The 17684-nt window shown below is 43.2% G+C and overlaps 1 protein-coding gene across 2 annotated transcripts in view; it reads right to left on the bottom strand.

Annotated features, from left to right (window-relative positions):
- The window catches only part of UCK2 (uridine-cytidine kinase 2), a 73957-nt gene that overhangs the window by 16810 nt on the left and 39463 nt on the right, over positions 1-17684 (bottom strand). Inside the window, exons 1-2 of one of the 2 annotated variants that reach the window (XM_069547713.1) lie at positions 6465-6557; positions 2-161 (exon numbers count right to left, since the gene is read on the bottom strand). In XM_069547713.1, the coding sequence (XP_069403814.1) occupies positions 2-161; positions 6465-6530 (226 nt within the window). In that variant the 5' untranslated portion in view covers positions 6531-6557. Of the gene's footprint in view, position 1; positions 162-6464; positions 6558-17684 lie in introns of those variants that run through there. The other variant, XM_069547724.1, reaches the window with a different exon arrangement.

Below are 17684 nucleotides of genomic sequence, written 5' to 3'. Positions count from 1 at the left end.
CCTGGGTGATCGAAGTTGAACTGGCCCTTCAGGGCTTTGGCCTTCTGCTCTGAAGTGAGGGCACGGTAGAAGCTGTCCTGGCTCAGGATGACCACCTGCTTCTGGCGATAGTCCACCTCGTTCTGCCCCAGAAGCTGCACGATCTTAGCACAGACGGAAGACTGCAGGGAGAGAAGAGAGCAGTTTAGACCACAGAGTGAGGCCCAGCCACCGAGCTGACTGTGTGTCCCGAGCAAGGGCCTTTGCAAAGAAGAATGCAAAGGCTACCACCACGGATGATGCAGTAGGGGAAGGAAGGATACGTCTGCTGAGAAGGAATTCAGGGGCTTCCTTCCCCATTCCTTAACACAAATTACTATGCTGAAGTATCCACAGTGACGACGTAGGGACTAGGGCAGTAATCTCTACTTTTATTTCATAAAGCCTTCCCCAAAGCCGCAAATAAAAGGTGATGCTATTTTATCCTTTACTTCTACCCTAGTATAGATACACAAAAAAGCAGAAATTAGGGAAAGGGCAGAGTGATGATGTGCTGATGGGCCAAAGGGCTGCTGGGTCATGAAATGACTGAGCATTTACAAGACATCTCAGCCCTTACACATCCCTTTATATCAAAGGAATCTCAGGTTGGCAGTGAGGCCAAGGCCTTGGCTTCCATCCTACTTCAGTCTTTTGCTCTGGTCTACAGCCACGGACCTCATGGTCCGCACAGTACACCAGGCAACCTTTTCACAGATGTATGCCTCCACTTATGGAGCTGGAGACATAAACGTCACCAATACTGGAAACAGTAGGGCATCCTAATTAGGAGTAGGGACATCAGCTCCCAGTGAACTTGAACCTACATACTTGTAATACACTTATCTGACTTCTTTCCTCTCCAATGAACGTACACTCTTAGAAAAGTACAAAAACAAGTGCATTCAAAAGAAGGAGATAGTCGGGACTTCCCTGGCAGTCCAGTGGTTAAGATTTTGCCTTCCAGCGCAGGGAGTGTGTGTTTGATCCTTGGTCAGGGAGCTAAGATTCTATCTGCCTTGTGGCCAGGAAAAAAAAAAAAAAAACACCATAAAACAGGAGCAACATTGTAAAAAATTCAATAAAGAATTTTAGGGCTTCCTTGGTGGTCCAGTGGTCTGCCTGCCTCTTACCAGGTTCCATCCCTGGTCCAGGAAGATGCCATGTGCTGCGGAACAGCTAAGCCTGTAGGCCATAACTACTGAGCCGTGCAAACGGCAACAAAGCCTCCCCGCTCACCACAGCCAGAGAAAGCCCACACACAGCAGCAAAGACTCAGTGCAGCCAAATTTTTTAAAAAAATAAAACAAAAAATTTTTAAAGAATTTTTAAATGGTCCACATCAATAAAGATCTTTTTAAAAATGAGATAGTGAAGGACTGTATTTATCAAATAACTGATTTCTTCCTCACCTGCTACAAAGATTAACTGAAAAGTAAGAATGTCTATATCACAGAACCTCTAGAAGAGGTAATGGAAGTGCCCTTATGGAACTGGCTGGCCTGATGACAAGCACAGTTTAAAGGTGAAAGAATGAGAGGATTCTTGGGCTCACCCTTCGAAGTCTTACAACTGAGACTATTTACCAACTGATTTTAACAGGGAAAAACCAGGAAACTTGTCCTGTTGTTTAAGTTGTGAAACACACTGTCATTTTATAAGGATCTGCGGGAGAATAATATTTTGACTCCACAGTTAGTTATTAGAAAGTTATTTTACTTTTATGACATTTTTGCATATTAATACACAAATAAAACACTTAAACTACTTAGGATTTTTGGAACGACAGATGTGCCATAAAAACAATCATAGGAGGATATAAAGCTTGCATATGACTTAAACTAGATTCAAAAATGAAAAAGCTGTAACTTCCAAAGATTCTATGCAGTTAAAAACTTTGAGTTTTTATACTTGTATAGATCCATAACTTCCTTTTCCTAGCTTCCATCTGCTTCTTGTACCATAAGGCTATGAGTGGGGAACGCTTATACCTGCAGTTTTCACCAGTAAATAGAATTCCTTCTAGAAGTCCAAAGAACTGGGGCTTTCCTGGTAGCTCAATGGTGAAGAATCCACCTGCCAACGCAGAAGACACAGGTTTGATCCCTGATCTGGGGAGACTCCACATGCCTCAAAGCAACTAAGCCTGAGCGCTACAACTGCTGAGCCTGTGCTCTAGAGCTCATATGCCTCAACTGCTGAAGCCCACGGGCCTCAAGCCCACACCCTGCAACAGGAGAAGCCACTGCCATGAGAAGGCTGTGAGCACAGTGAGCAGCCCCTGCTGGCCACAACTAGAGAAGAGCCCACTCGGCAACCAAGGCCCAGCACAGCCAAAAGCAAACTCACGAATAAAAAATGTTTAAAAGAAAGTCAGCAGGAGGAAGTGAGATAAATTTGGAGTTTGGGTTAACATATACACACCACTGTATATGAAGTGGATAAACAATACGGATTTACAGTGTAGCACAGGAAACTACCGTATCTTGCAAAACCTACAGAGGAAGAGAATCTGGAAACCAGAAGTGTAAGTGAATCACTTTGCTGCACGCCTGAAGCTAACGCAACACTGTAAATCAACTATATTCCAAAAAAAGAAGAAGAAGGCAATCAGAAGTTTCAGGCAGGGCTCCCATGGGGTCTCCTTCCTTCCTTCCTTCCTTGGAAGAAGGTGGTAAAGAATCCACCCGACAATGCAAAACGCACAGGGTTCCGCCCCTGGTCCAGGAAGATCCCACGTGCAGCTGAGTCCCTGCGCCACAACTCCTGAGCCTGTGCTCTAGAGCCCGGGAGCTGCGACTCTGGAGCCCACATGCCGCAACTAGTGAAGCCTGCACGCCTACAGCCCGAGCTCCAGAGCAAGAGTCGCCACACAACTCCACTATAGGAGAGCAGCCTCACTTGCTAAAACTAGAGAAAAGTCTGTGCAGCAACGAGACCCAGCACAGCCAAAGACAAATAAGTAAACAAACGAAATTAGTTTTTCAAGTACGAAAAAAAAGAGAGAGAAAGAAAGTTCCAAGGCATTAGAAACCCTTCATCATTCAGGAGATAATCACCACTGCATGAACAAGCAAAGAAACACCAGCCTCTAAGTTAATCTACATTTTTCTAGTATTTTGTTCTCCCTGAAACTTTTGTTAAAAATGGGCCCAAAATATCTAGATAACTGCTGAATCAGGGAGAAGGTCACTGTATTATTCTGTCCTCTGGCGCTTAGGTCTGAATCTTTACACAGTCAGAAGGAAGAAGTGCAACAGAGGACTTCTGCAATGAGTAAATGAGTCCCTCCTTTTATGTCTTTTTCACTTTTAATTTCCCTTTTCTCCAATCCTGCTGTCTTCAAAAGGATGAAATGGAGCTGCAAGGTGTCTTCTTCTCTTAGGAAAGGGTTTGAGACAGGAAAAAAATTAATGACTCGGGCTTGAGAAGAAGGCAAGCAATCATGAGCTTGTAAAATGCTAAAGATGGGAGACAGTACAACTGCTGTGGTGAGCTGCTGCTGCTGCTGCTGCGTCGCTTCAGTCGTGTCCGACTCTGTGCGACCCCAGAGACGGCAGCCCACCAGGCTCCCCCGTCCCCAGGATTCTCCAGACAGGAACACTGGCGTGGATTGCCATGTCCTTCTCCAATGCATGAAAGTGAAAAGAGAAAGTGAAGTCGCTCAATCATGTCTGACCCTCAGGGACCCCATGCACTGCAACCTTCCAGGCTCCTCAGTCCATGGGATTGTCTAGGCAGGAGTACTGGAGTGGGGTGCCATTGCCTTATCCGGTGGTGAGCTAAGACTTATTAATAACTATAGTTACAAAAACACAAGTACCATATGATGCCACTTACATGAGGTATCTAGAGTAGTCAAATTCATAGAAAGTAGAATGGAGACTGCCAGGGGCTTGGGGGAGTTGCATAATGGATATAATTTATTACATGATGAAACAGTTCTGGAGATTGGGGCTCAAAGCAAATATATTTAACACTACTGAACTATATGCTTAAATATGATTTTTAAGACAGTAAATTTTATGCTATTAGATTGGTGCAAAAGTAAATGTAGTTTTGCATTGCTGAACTTTGCTGTTTGATATTGGAATACATTCTTAAATGTGGTTATGTTATACATCATTTTAATGCACATTTCTCCATTTTCACGCAACAGGAATAAACAAACTTATTTCTTGTTGGCAAATATGTGTTGATTATAATGGTTCCTATTTTCATTCATAACGATGTGTTTGAGCCTAGTTATAATGATTTAAAATTCACTTCCAAAACTGCAATTACATTTGTACCAACCTAATATGTATGTTTCATCACAATTAAAAATAATAATTGATATAAGAAGAATGTGCCTTTAGAGGCAGCTTCTTCCCATGTGCTAGTGTGTGGTGAGTGCTCGGTTGTGTTGGAATCTCTGTGACCCCATGGACGTAGCCTGCCAGGCTTCCCTGTCCATGGGATTTCCCAGGCAAGAGTGGGTTGCCATTTCCTCCTCCAGGGGATCTTCCCAACCCGGGGATGGAACCCAAGTCTCTTGCGCCTCCTGCACTGGCAGGCGGATTCTTTACCACTGAGCCATCAGGGAAGCCCACACTGGGCTCAATATTTTTAAATCATTCCATTTCCCATCACAACTTTGTATGCTGGCCGTTATTATTATACCCACTCAGTGCAGACCGAGATGAAGAGGCACAGCCCAAGGCCAATGGCAGGGGAGCCAGGACTCTCACCCAAGGAGCCCCACTCTGGAGCCACTTACTCTCCTTCCAGCTAAACCTCACCAGCAAACTGGCGGTGGGAGGAAACTCAGTTACACAGAATGCAATGTATCCTGAACAGATTCTGTCCCTGCCACTTTTAGCACACTATTTTAAGTATTTTAAGGGGGAGGGAGGGCCAGTTTTGCAGGGACACAGTAACAAGTCAGCTTAGGGTTGCTGTCTGAATACAAAATTAAGATCAATATGGGGTTACTTTTAGAAAAAGAAAAAAGATTAAATGGAAGAATCAGTGAAGACAATTTACAATTTCTTCACTACTGTGCCATTTTGAAGATATCATCTCACTTAATTCTATTAAAAAAGATATAGTTTTATCTTTTTTTCCACCTTAATGAGGAAACTGAAGCTTAGAGATTTCAGTTAAGCAAAACAACTTGCTCAAGGGTCATGGAGCTGAATCTCAAGCCTAACTGCAGATCTTCTAACTGCAAAGGCACAATTCTTTTCACTATTCTAGAACTGAAGCAGCTTTGGCATCACCCCCAATATTCTATATACATTTACTCCACTTCCAGGGAACACGGAGGGGACTACTTAGAAATATAATACTGTTCTGTCACACTGTATCATTAAAGTCAACTTCCACAGAATTTCACGTAATTCAAGGCAGTCAAGTGATCTGTATATCAAAAAGAAGCTAAAAAGCACACATACACATGTTCAAAGTATTTAGTCTTAAGGATTGTGTTCAAAGAATCCAGCCAGTAATGTTGGGGGGCCTAGAAAATTCTTTGAAGAAAAGTCTATAGGATTAAGTCTCACAAACAGCTACGGTGATGGAGAACCAACCACTCACAATGCCTTTCAGATTCCTTCCTGTGCTGTAGTTTCTAGAACATGACAACCCTGGACTTCATCATTAGGCCAGTGCTCAGATGTGCTGACCAGTGTGGCAGTCTCTCTTCCCAGAGACCCCTCTCACTCGGGAAGCCCCAGGAGAGCTCAGTCACCAGCGAACCAATGGACCCTTCCAGCTAGTGGTTTCCAACAGGGCGGATGTCCTCACTGGTTCCCATTTTGCTCCAAGCAGTACAGCGATTTCCTTAATTGATTCTCAGAAGAAAGGGCTCAGACAGCCTAGACACCATCTTAGTGTGACATTTCTAGTGTGTCTGTGTGTGTCTTCCAAGATCTTCCTTAAGATCCCCTTGCCCACCCCAGTACTGCCCAGTGAGGAAAACAGAGCTGAGGAAGCACCAACCACCCCACCACACAACCTGGAAGAAGCCCCAGCTGGTCAGCTCAGAGCAACTCAGGTCCGCACTGCAGAGGGCTTCAGGCTGGTATGTCCTCAGGAGACGGCGCAGGCATTTCTCAAGGCCACCTTACAGGAGAGTGCGGGATGCCATCAAGCTGTCTGTGCTGCTCAGAGTAAGCGGCTTCATCAAAAGAGAGCTCAGGTGGAGGAAAATCTAGCAATGACAGGGCCTGGAGCTTAAGACGGCCAGCCAGCCACCGGTGAGGCACCTGTGGCATCTCTCCCTCCCAGCCCTTCAGGATGGGTTGTGGATATCAGTCAGTGCCTGCCCTGACGGCGCCATCCAGCAGCCAAGAGTGCAAGAAGACCCTATCTAACTCCTACACTCAGGGACTGCGTGCAAGTTACCTCAATATATCTTGACAGAAGCTTTCCCTGTCACTATCACTAAGAAACACACAACTAACCTGTATGGTGTCCAGCATGCCCCCAGACATTACATCACTCCTTTGAAGGCAGGGGTTCCTCTCCATGCAGCTCAGAAGCTCTAATTCACAAGTATGAGAAAACCAAAGCCCCAGTAATCTGCCCTGAGACAGAACAAAGCTCAAACCTGCTGACTCAATTCCTGGTCAAACCATCTATGCGGAAGCAATAGGGAGGCGCCACTCAATGCTTCCCGGGGAATATCTGTAAGGCCAACCAACCGTGGGGCCATGGATGACCCCAGAACCCATGCACTGCTAAGTTGGTTCTGCTAGCTCCCATACAGTTATCACCACCACACACAAACACAAACAGCTAAGATCTGAACCAGAAACTCACTAAGTTGCTATATAACAATAACTAAGAGCTCCTGGAGCACAGGAACCCGTTGTGACTCAGCTTTTATTCCAGGGCTTGGCAGGCTTTGGCACCTGGTGGGCTCACTCAAATGTGGTTAGATGAATGAACACAGGGAATGTCTGAACTGATATCCAGCAGAGTATCTTTTTCTTTTCCCTTCAGGTCTGGAGTTTCAAATATATAGCTTACCCTGTTCATCCTTACCATCAGTCTTGATTCCATCCTGTAGTACATAACATACTCAAACAGAGATAACTAGTTGTGTAACCAAATCTCAGTCTCAGTTTTAGCAGAGCACATGACCACATTTCCCAGCTTATAGCTTGTGATTGTACTAAGTTCTGACCAATTAGACAAGTAGAGGTGTGAGGCAGAAGCTTCTGGAATCTCCTTAAAGGATAAGAGTCCCCTTTTGATTCTCTTCTTCCTGTTGGCTAGAAGAAGACTTGATGGCTGGAGCTCAAGCAGCCATTTGCCACAAGCATCCCCTCAACCAAATAATTTCTTTGTTGTAAAAGGTGAGGTGGGAACATTTGCCTCAACCACTGTCCCAGTCCACTGGGTACATTTCTGCCACCTGCCAGCCTCTCTCTGTGTATTTACCCTGATGTGTCAGAGTAATATCATCTCCATCTTTCAGCACCTTGCTTGTGCTGCAGCCCAAGCTCTCCACAGGGGAAGCCATGACTGGGAGGGGGAAAACCAGATTATAAATGGTACTAAATACAAAACTTCCCACGATATAAACTCTCATTTTTAATTCCTGATTCATGTTCGTACTAAAAAGGTAGTCCAGCCTAGAAAATCCCAGGTGTTTTCCCACCTGAGAAAAACTCTGGTTGATCAACAGTCACTGACATATTCCCAGGATTTTTCAATGAACTCTGAATCCAAGCTCTACTCCTAGCAAAGACATTTAAAATAATTCATTTCTAGGTCTGTAAAATTACATAGTTGGCTCTGTTCTCTTTGGAGTCATGAACCCCGACAGAGAAACTCCTTCAAAGAGTACTTACTCGTGAAACTAAACTGGTTCAGAATCAACTGAGGGATGACGAACAACAGTGAACATACAAATGCCAGGGGCTGTTCTAAGGATTTTACATTTACTACGCTATTTAATCTGCAATTTTATGAGGTGCACGTTCTTCTTATGCACGTTATTCTATATATTTCCCTATTTTTCAACAGGAAAAAAAAACAGGAGGGGGACTGCTGCCCATGGTCCTCATGCGAAGCCAAGCTCCACTTTAATCCACAGCCTGGTGGCAGGTATTAACCTACCATCCAACACGGGTGAAACAGCAGGCAAGAGACAGGGCCTCTGCTCAAGCAGTGATGTGGGCCTCACCACTGGCCTACACTCATTCAGTACGAAACTGTGACTGACTTCAACCTCCTGTGCTGATTCTGAGCCTGAATATAAAACCTGTGGACACTTCTTTGTATTCCCCACAGGACATACACAAAAGACACCACCTCCACTCTCCCCTCCACCCCAAATTTGAATGCATCTAGGCTGATTGCTGGCTTTGATGAATTTGCTCCTCATGAAGCCCTCTGCAAAAGGTAGAAGCCAAGAGGAGGAGTGCTGGAGGGTCAGCTCCCACTGCCTTGTGGATACACGTGAAACTGGATCTCTTTCCTTCCCCTTTTACTTGAGGGGCAGGAGGTAAGCTAAGAGGGTAAAACCCAGACAACCGAACCCCCTGTTCAAGGGAAAAACGAGCACACCCTTGGACAAAGTGTACCAAAACCCACCCACTTGGTACAGTTTGGCTTACAAAGCAAGGATAATATGCCTGTTGCAAAAATTATGGCCCAAGACTTGAAGTCCTTCTGGAGAGAAGCACAAAAAGAAAGCCGACTCCCTTCTGTTCTTAGAAAAGTGAACGGATAAAGGCAAGCACAATGTGCCAGTGGGATCCCCGGCTGGATCTCTGCAAACTGAAGCCCACACATGAGTAAACATTTAACAAGGACTTAACAGCACAAGAGTGCTTTGTTGTACCAAGTATATTTGAGTTAACTTTTCCTTTCCAGCAGTCCTTATCCAAATTGTGGAAAACCGGAAGTTAGACTATCTGGCTCTCAAAAGATTGTTTTTTTCATTTTCTCTTTAAGTTTCCTCCAGCACCCGTGTCTAACTGCAGCACAGCAGGGGGAGGAAACCGAAAGTGTGTGCCAGGCACCCACTTCCCCTTCTTTTTGGAAAGGCTCTTTCACTGTCCTTGAAAACCCAACTTCCCATTCATCCCTCACAGCCTCTGAAGAAAGGGGATCAAATCTTCTATTAGGAGATTCAACTTCCTCAAGTTGTCCTTTCCAGATTTTGACGGATTCATCCTTCATCAGCCACCTCCTTGGCCCCCAAACTCCTCTGAAATCCAAATGCAAGAAAATAAATAAAAGAATTGTTACAGACCATGTTACTCTGTAAAGGACTATAGTGAGGGGACTTCCCTGGTGGTCCAGGGATTAAGAATCCACCTGCCAACGCAGGGGGCACAGGTTCGATCCCTGATCCAGGAAGACTCCACATGTAGCAGGGCAACTAAGCCTGGGGCCACAGCTACTAAAGCCTGTGCTCTAGAGCCGGTGCTCCAGGAGAGCAGTCACCACAGTGAGGAGCTTGAACACCACAACCAGAAAGTAGCCCCTACTTGCCGCAACTAGGGAACGCCGGCATGAGCAATGAAGACCTAGTGCAGCCAAAAATAATAAATTAATTAATTTAAAAATTAAAAATAATTTTAAAAAAGAAATGTAAGTGGCTCACCTCCCCAGGAAAACAATTTGACACTTTCTTTAAAGACTAAACACACATCTACCATATGATCTCGCAATTGTACTCCTTCCTGGGCATTTATCCCAGAGAAATGAAAACATGTTCGCACAAAGACACGTACACATATGTTCACAGAAGCTTCAGTCCTAACAGCCAGAAATGGGAAATCACCCAGATGTTCTCCAGTAGGTGAACGCTTAAACAAACTGGTGTACCCACACCACACAGCACCACTGAATAATGAAAAGGAATGAACATCTACCCGAAGCAATCTCCAGAGAATTCTGCTAGGGCGGAAAAAGGCAGTCTCAAAAGGCTACAGAATGTATGCTTCCATTTACATTAACATTCTCGCAACGACAAAACTATGGAAATGGAGAAGAGGTTACTGGTTGACAGGGATAAGGGATGAGGCGGAAGGGCAGTGGTGGGAGAAGGCAGGGATGGCTAATAACGAGCAACATGAAGGAGGGATCCTGTGGTGATGAAACATTCTGTGTTTTCACTTTATCCCTGTCAGTGCCCTGTAAGATACTACAAGATACCAGCTACCACTGGGGAAACTGAGCAAAGGGTACATGGGATCTGTTTCATTTTTTTAAAACTATCGTATGAATCTACAATTATCTCACACAAGAAGTTTATTTATTAAAAAAAAAAAATCAATGACCATCCATCTTTTGTGATTCAACTATTGCCAGGGGTTGAACTGTGATCCCCCAAGAGCTATGAGTATGTCATAACCCCTGGAATCTCAGAATGTGACCTTATTTGGAATAAAGTTCTTTGCAAATGCAACTGAGACTGATGATCCCGAGATGACGCCATCCTTGGAACAGAGGAACACTAAACCCAATGACAAGTGTCCTTGTAACAGAGCGAAAAGAAACAGAGGCGTGAGGGGGTGCCAGATGAAGATGAAGCTAGAGACTGGAGAGAGGAGAGAAGCTAGAGACTGGGGAACTCCGCCAGAGCTAGGAGAGAAGCATGTGCCAGAGACTCCTGCAGAAGACCCAAGGCTCTAACATCTACATTTTGGACTTCTGGCCTCCAGAAATACAAAAGGATAAATTCCCATTGTTTTAAACCACCGACTTTGTGATGATTTGTTACTGCAGCCCTAGGAAACTAATACATTTGACATTTTTCAATGACTGGGTTCAATTTCTCTCTTCTTTAAAATCACAGAATATGAGCATGTTTTTAACTTCTATTTATGTATATTCCTGGACATAATTTTTTCCGCCCACAGAGGATATAGGCCGTAAGGACATGTATCATTTCACTCTACAATCTTTTCTGCGGGGTTTTCCCTGGTATTTTATGTTTGTTCTAACTATAAACTATTACTAGGTGGCATATAGGAGTGTCCACTCATCAAATATCCTGGTTAATAATTATCATATGTGCTCAACAGGCTCAGTCAACTTTCAAAGGTTTCTTAAAAGAAGCCATACTGACTAACAGGCTAAATCTACTGTTTCCTTGGTAACTAAGAATTTGCTTTTGGATCTTGCAATGTGCTTCAGGGTCTTCAAAATGAGTAGTAATTACTAGGCTGAAGATATACAAAAAGTACCGTTTTGTATCTTGAGAGAAACACCCTAAGCTTCTGGCTTCTGAGCAGACAGATTAAAAAAAAAAAAAAAAAAAAGGCCAAGATGGACAAAAACTACCCATTAACCACGAAGTTTTAAAAAGGTAGAAAATGGATATTTTGAATCAGGCTTGATTTCTGACTGTGCCACATCAGTTATGTTCAGAAAACGCGACCTCTCAAGACCGGTAACTATCCTTGTGGTATACAGTGACAGCCATTCCATAAGTGAGCTCTAGAGGTTATCAAGTTAGTATACACAGCAGTGGCTAACAGAACATACATGCTCAATAAAAATTATTCTTGTCTCTAAATCTCCTTAAACTTTCATTTATATATATTTATAAAAATATGTTAAATGGATAACCAACAAGGACCTACTGTATAGCACAGGGGACTCAGCTCAATGTTATGTGGCAGCCTGGATGGGAGGGGAGTTTGGAGGAGAATGGATACATGTATATGTATCACTAAGTACCTGAAACTATCACAACATTATTAACTGGCTATACTTCAATATAAAATTAAAAGTTTTAAAAAATAAAAAACAAAATCTGAGCCGAAATTCTGGGTTATATATTCTTTGCTTTTAGATTTTTAATCTTGGTGTGTGTGTTTTTTTTTTTTTTTTGTACTTACTTATTTCTATTACCCTTTTCAAGGCAGTTAGGTTTTTAAGAGGCAATATCTATGGTACATAGTACAAGATCTAAAAGGTATGACAGCAGAATGTGAATTTGCCTTTTTCCCACCCCATATCTAGCCACCTTTGACTTCCTTGTAGCCACTGTTTTCAGTTTTCATATAGATCCTTTGATAGGTGGTCACGTCACATAAAAACATGTGTACAATTCCTCAAAAAAAAAAAAAAACAAAACAGTATAATGCAATGCTGTGTGTACCTTCATTTACTCATATATTTTGAAGATTTTCCCAGTGCATGTAAGGCCACTTCCTTTACAAGTACATACATTCCACTGTAAGAAGGAATTGCAGCTAGTCTTCCACTGATAAGGATTTTAATTGTGCTCAACTTTTTCTAAAACAAGCACTCTGTATGGCCATACGTATATATCTGTGAGAAACGGGATATTTCCTGCCATACCAGTAAGCAAAGAATGTTACAGTCCCCAGCAATTACAGCCACAGATGGTGAGCCTGTGACCCGAGGGAGCTCAGGAAGGAAAAAATACCTGCCGTCCAGCAGTCATCAGACTGCTGCCACTGCCTACAGCGAGTCCCGAGGAAACTGAAGACGTGAAAACAGGACAACTGAGGGACATATCAGAGGAACGGCTTCAGTGAGCCCAGGTTCTTGCATCTTCCCATACACAGAAAAGCATTACCTCTGCTAACTTGGGATTCCTGGTTTTCTTTCACTAACAACCATCTCTGGGGACTGCCCTGGTGGTGCAGTGGAGAAGAATCTGCCGGCCAAGGCAGGGGACACAGGTTAGATCCCCGGTCCAGGAAGACTCCATAGACCAGCTAAGCCCACGCACCACAACCACTGATCCCGTGTTCCAGAGCCCAGGAGCCACAACCACTGATCCCGTGTTCCAGAGCCCAGGAGCCACAACCACTGATCCCGTGTTCCAGAGCCCAGGAGCCATAATCACAGCGCCCACGTGCTGTGCCCACTGAGCCACAACCACTGAGCCCATGTTCCAGAGCCCAGGAGCCACAACCACTGATCCCGTGTTCCAGAGCCCAGGAGCGACAACCACTGAGCCCGTGTTCCAGAGCCCAGGAGCCACAACCACGGATACCATGCTCTAGAGCCCAGGAGCCACAACCACGGCGCCCACGTGCTGCGCCCACTGAGCCACAACCACTGAGCCCGTGTTCCAGAGCTCGGAAACCACAACTACTGAAGCCCACGCATGTAGCACCTACGCTCTGCAACGAGAGGAGCCACTTCAATGAGAAGCCTGTGCACTCCAAGAGCAGACCCCGCTCATCACAACGAGAGAAAGCCCAAGTGCAGCAACAAAGACCCAGTACAGACAAAAATAAATAAGATTAAATCATCTTCTGATACTTTTTGCAACTCCGTTGTTGCAAAACTTCTATATAACATGGATCTTCTTTCGCTGCCTCAGCGCAGCTCTCTCAGGGTTACTTGAGATGCTGCTTCCCAGGCTCGAAGTCCTAAATATTCCCACAGGATAAAACAAAATATTCCCACGGGATAAAATATAATATTCCCACAGGATAAAACATAACTCTTCAACTTTTAAGTTGTGAATACTCTTTTTAAGCCAACAACTGTCAGATAAATTTCTACTACTGGATCTGTTAGGGCAAAGAATCTGTATTTTTTACATTTCCATACATAAGCCCAGATAGTGCCCACCATCAATGATGTACATACACCTATTTACTCATATCTGAAATTCTAACTTAATCCTCTCTGCTGCTGCTAAGTCGCTTCAGTCCTGTCCGACTCTGTGCAACCCCATAGACGGCAGCCCACCAGGCTCCTCCGTCCCTGGGATTCTCCAGGCAAGAACACTGGAGTGGGTTGCCATTTCCTTCTCCAATGCATGAAAGGAAAAGTAGCGACCCCCTCTCTACCTATTTAATTTACATTTCTATTTTATATGAGGCAAAGCATCATATGCCTTGTTTTTCTTTTTCTGAAACCTGTCTGTTGACGTCTTATCCTCACTCTCTGTTTTTTCTGTCTTTTCTCATTGAAAAGCTCTTGATTTGCATTAAGAAAACGGACTCATTTCTCATTTGTATCACAAATATTCTTTCCAGTGAACTGCCTTTTTCCTTTAAAAAATGTGATGTTCCTTAAAGAAAATTTTTATTTGTACAGTTAAATTGACTAGCTTTCTAAAAACTTTTTACCATGTTCTACCCTAAAAAGTTGCATCTACGGGGATTCCCAGGTGGCTCAGTGGTAAAGAATCTGCCTGCAATGCAGGAGACGCCCATGACACCACTTCTATCCCTGTGGTCAGGAAGACATTCTCACGCAGAAATGTAGAATAAACTCTCCCAAATTTTCTTCTTCTCAGGTATCCTTTCTTTCTCTTCAACTCCCAAGATGGAACCAGCTCAAAGGAGGGCCACAAGAGGGCACCAGTCCAGCGGCTCTCTGAACCCTGAGGCTGCAGGCGGTACACCCAGGGAACACCCAGGGCAACAACGGAAAGGAAATGAGATCTAACCAAGTGGGTTGTAAGGAACTTCCTGTGCACATACAAAGAGTTACAGAAAAACCTGCAGCTGTGTCCCTCCGGAATTCATCCTGAAAGAGACAGAGGATCTGTTTTCAACCCTCTGGCCCACAGCTGCACACATGATGAGATCAGACTTGAGCTGCGGCACAACTTTTAGGGCAAAAATCTGCAGCAGGCTTAGAGTCCATCGTAGATCAAGGCCATGTGTAAAGTGATTTTTCTTTCAAACACAAAGTATGTTTTCTCACCTCACACAGGGTATTCTGTAACAGTGTGAAATCCTGTTTCTTCTCTACTGGGACAAACAGCTAATGTAAGTACAGACATCCTCACAAAAAAACCCCTCCACAAACTAATGGGGAATTTCAGGCCAAACAAACCTCCTATAAAGAACACATATATAACTAAAGATAGTAGATTAAGAAGCACATTAAATATCATGTATTATTTTGGGAGAAAATTGCTTTACAATATTGTGTTGGTTTCTGCCACACAACAATGCAAATCAGTCATAATTATATATATATAATATATATTACATTATATATAATATAATATATTACATTATATATAATAATATATATTACATTATATATAATATAATATATATTATATATATATGCAAAAAGGAAAAATGGCTGTCTGAGAAGGCCTTACAAATAGCTGACAAAAGAAGAGAAGTGAAAGGCAAAGGAGAAAAGGAAAGATTTGAATGCAGAGTTCCAAAGAATAGCGAGGAGAGTAAAGAAAGCCTTCCTCAGGGATCACTGCAAAGAAATAGAGGAAAACAATAGAATGGGAAAGACTAGAGATCTCTTCAAGAAAATTAGAGATACCAAGAGAACATTTCATGCAAAGATGAGCACAATAAAGAAAATAAATGGTATGGACCTAACAGAGGCAGAAGATATTAAGAAGAGGTGGCAAGAATACACAGAAGAACTATACGAAAAAGATCTTCATGACCCAGATAATCACAATGGTGTGATCACTCACCTAGAGCCAGACATCCTGGAATGTGAAGTCAAGTAGCTTAGGAAGCATCACTAGGAACAAAGCTAGTGGAGGTGATGGAATTCCAGTGGAGCTATTTCAAATTCTAAAAGATGATGCTGTGAAAGTGCTGCACTCAATATGTCAGCAAATCTGGAAAACTCAGCAGTGGCCACAGGACTGGAAAAGGTCAGTTTTCATTCCAATCCCAAAGAAAGGCAATGCCACAGAATGCTCAAACTACTGCACAATTGCACTCATCTCACACACTAGCAAAGGAATGCTCAAAATTCTCCAAGCCAGGCTTCAGCAATACGTGAACGGTGAACTTCCAGATGTTCCAGCTGGTTTTAGAAAAGGCAGAGGAACCAGGGATCAGATTGCCAAGATCCGCTGGATCATTGAAAAAGCAAGAGAGTTCCAGAAAAACATTTACTTCTGCTTTATTGACTATGCCAAAGCCTTTGACTGTGTGGATCACAACAAACTGGAAAATTCTGAAAGAGGTGAGAATACCAGAGCACCTTAGTGGCCTCCTGAGCAATTTTTATGCAGGTCAAGAAACAACAGTTAGAACTGGACATGAAACAACAGACTGGTTCCAAATCAAGAAAGGAGTATGTCAAGGCTGTATACTGTCACCCTGCTTATTTAACTTATGTGTACAGTACATTATGTGAAATGCCAGGCTGGATGAAGCACAAGCTGGAATCAGGACTGCTGGGAGAAATGTCAATAACCTCAGATATGCAAATGACACCACCCTTATGGCAGAAAGCAAAGAAGAACTAGCATCTCTTGATGAAAGTAAAAAGAGGAGAGTAAAAATGCTGGCTTAAAACTCAACATTCAGAAAATGAAGATCATAGCATCTGGTCCCATCATTTCATGGCAAATAGATGAGGAAACAATGGAAACAGTGACAGACTTTATATTTTTGGGCTCCAAAATCACTGCAGATGGTGACTGCAGCCATGAAATTAAAAGATGCTTGCTCCTTACTACAAAAGCTATGACCAATTTGCGTCCCCATTCCATCCCTGCAAATAGGTTCATCAATACTATTTTTCTAGATTCTATATATATGTCTTGATACATATTTATTTTTCTTTCTGACTTACATCACTCTGTATAACAGGCTCTAGGTTCATCCACCTCACTAGAACTGACCACTGTTATTAAGCCCCACATCTTTCTTGCCCGTCCGTCTGCTGATGGACGTCTAGGTTGCTCCCATGTCCTAGCTCTTGGAAGCAGTGCTCCTGTGAACACTGGGGTGCGTGTGCTCAGTTGCTCGGTCTGACTCTTTGAGACCCCACGGACTGTAGCCCATGAGTCTGCTCTGTCCATGGGATTTTTCAGGCAAGAACACTGGAGTGGCTTTACATGTGTTTTTTCAATTATGGTTTATGGTATATGCCCAGTAGTGGGATTGCTGGGTCATACGGTAGCTTCATTCCTAGTTTTTAAGGAACGTCTATACTGTTCTTCATAGTGGCTGTATTAATTTACATTCCCACCAACAGTCCAAGAGCGGTCCCTTTTCTCTACATCCTCTCTAGGATTTACTGTCTGTAGATTTTTTTGATTATTGTCATTCTGACTGGCGTGAAGTGATACCTCATTGTAGTTTTGATTTGTATTTCTCTAATAATTAGTGATGATAATCTCCCTTTCCCCCTTTCTCAATTGAAATAGGTCTTCCAGATACCCAGGAAACTGCACAGCAGTCCCCTCAGGGAAGCCTCCTGGAGTGTGCTCCCTCACCATAATGCAGTGAGAGGCTTGAATCGCTTCCTCCCAGATCATTCCAACAGAACCTTCTTGCCAGATACCATGACTCAGTAACTCCTGTGAGTTGCAGCTAAGCATCTTCTTTCCCATGATAAAATTATCTTTCAACTAACTGTATTAAAATGAAGATGTAATCCTACCTTATACAATATACCAAAATTAACTCTAAATGGACCCAAGGCCTAAACCTAAGATTTGAGACGACAAATCCCAAACCCTTTCAAGAAAACAAAGGAGGAAAGCATACTGACACTGGATTCGGCAAAGATTTTTCTGGACATGACACCAAAACCACAAGCAGCAAGAGAAAAAAAATAAGATGGCCTTCATCAAAAGTGAAACCTTTTGAGCATCAAAGGACACTATCAACAGAGTAAAAAAGCAGCTTAAGGAATGAGAGAAAATATTTGCAAATCACATATCTGATAAGAGATTGGTACCCAGAACACACAAAGAACTCTTACAACAACAACAA

The sequence above is a fragment of the Ovis canadensis genome, chromosome 1 (assembly GCF_042477335.2).
Source record: "Ovis canadensis isolate MfBH-ARS-UI-01 breed Bighorn chromosome 1, ARS-UI_OviCan_v2, whole genome shotgun sequence".
NCBI classification, from domain to species: domain Eukaryota; kingdom Metazoa; phylum Chordata; class Mammalia; order Artiodactyla; family Bovidae; genus Ovis; species Ovis canadensis.
This window is presented reverse-complemented; position numbering and strand designations above follow the sequence as displayed.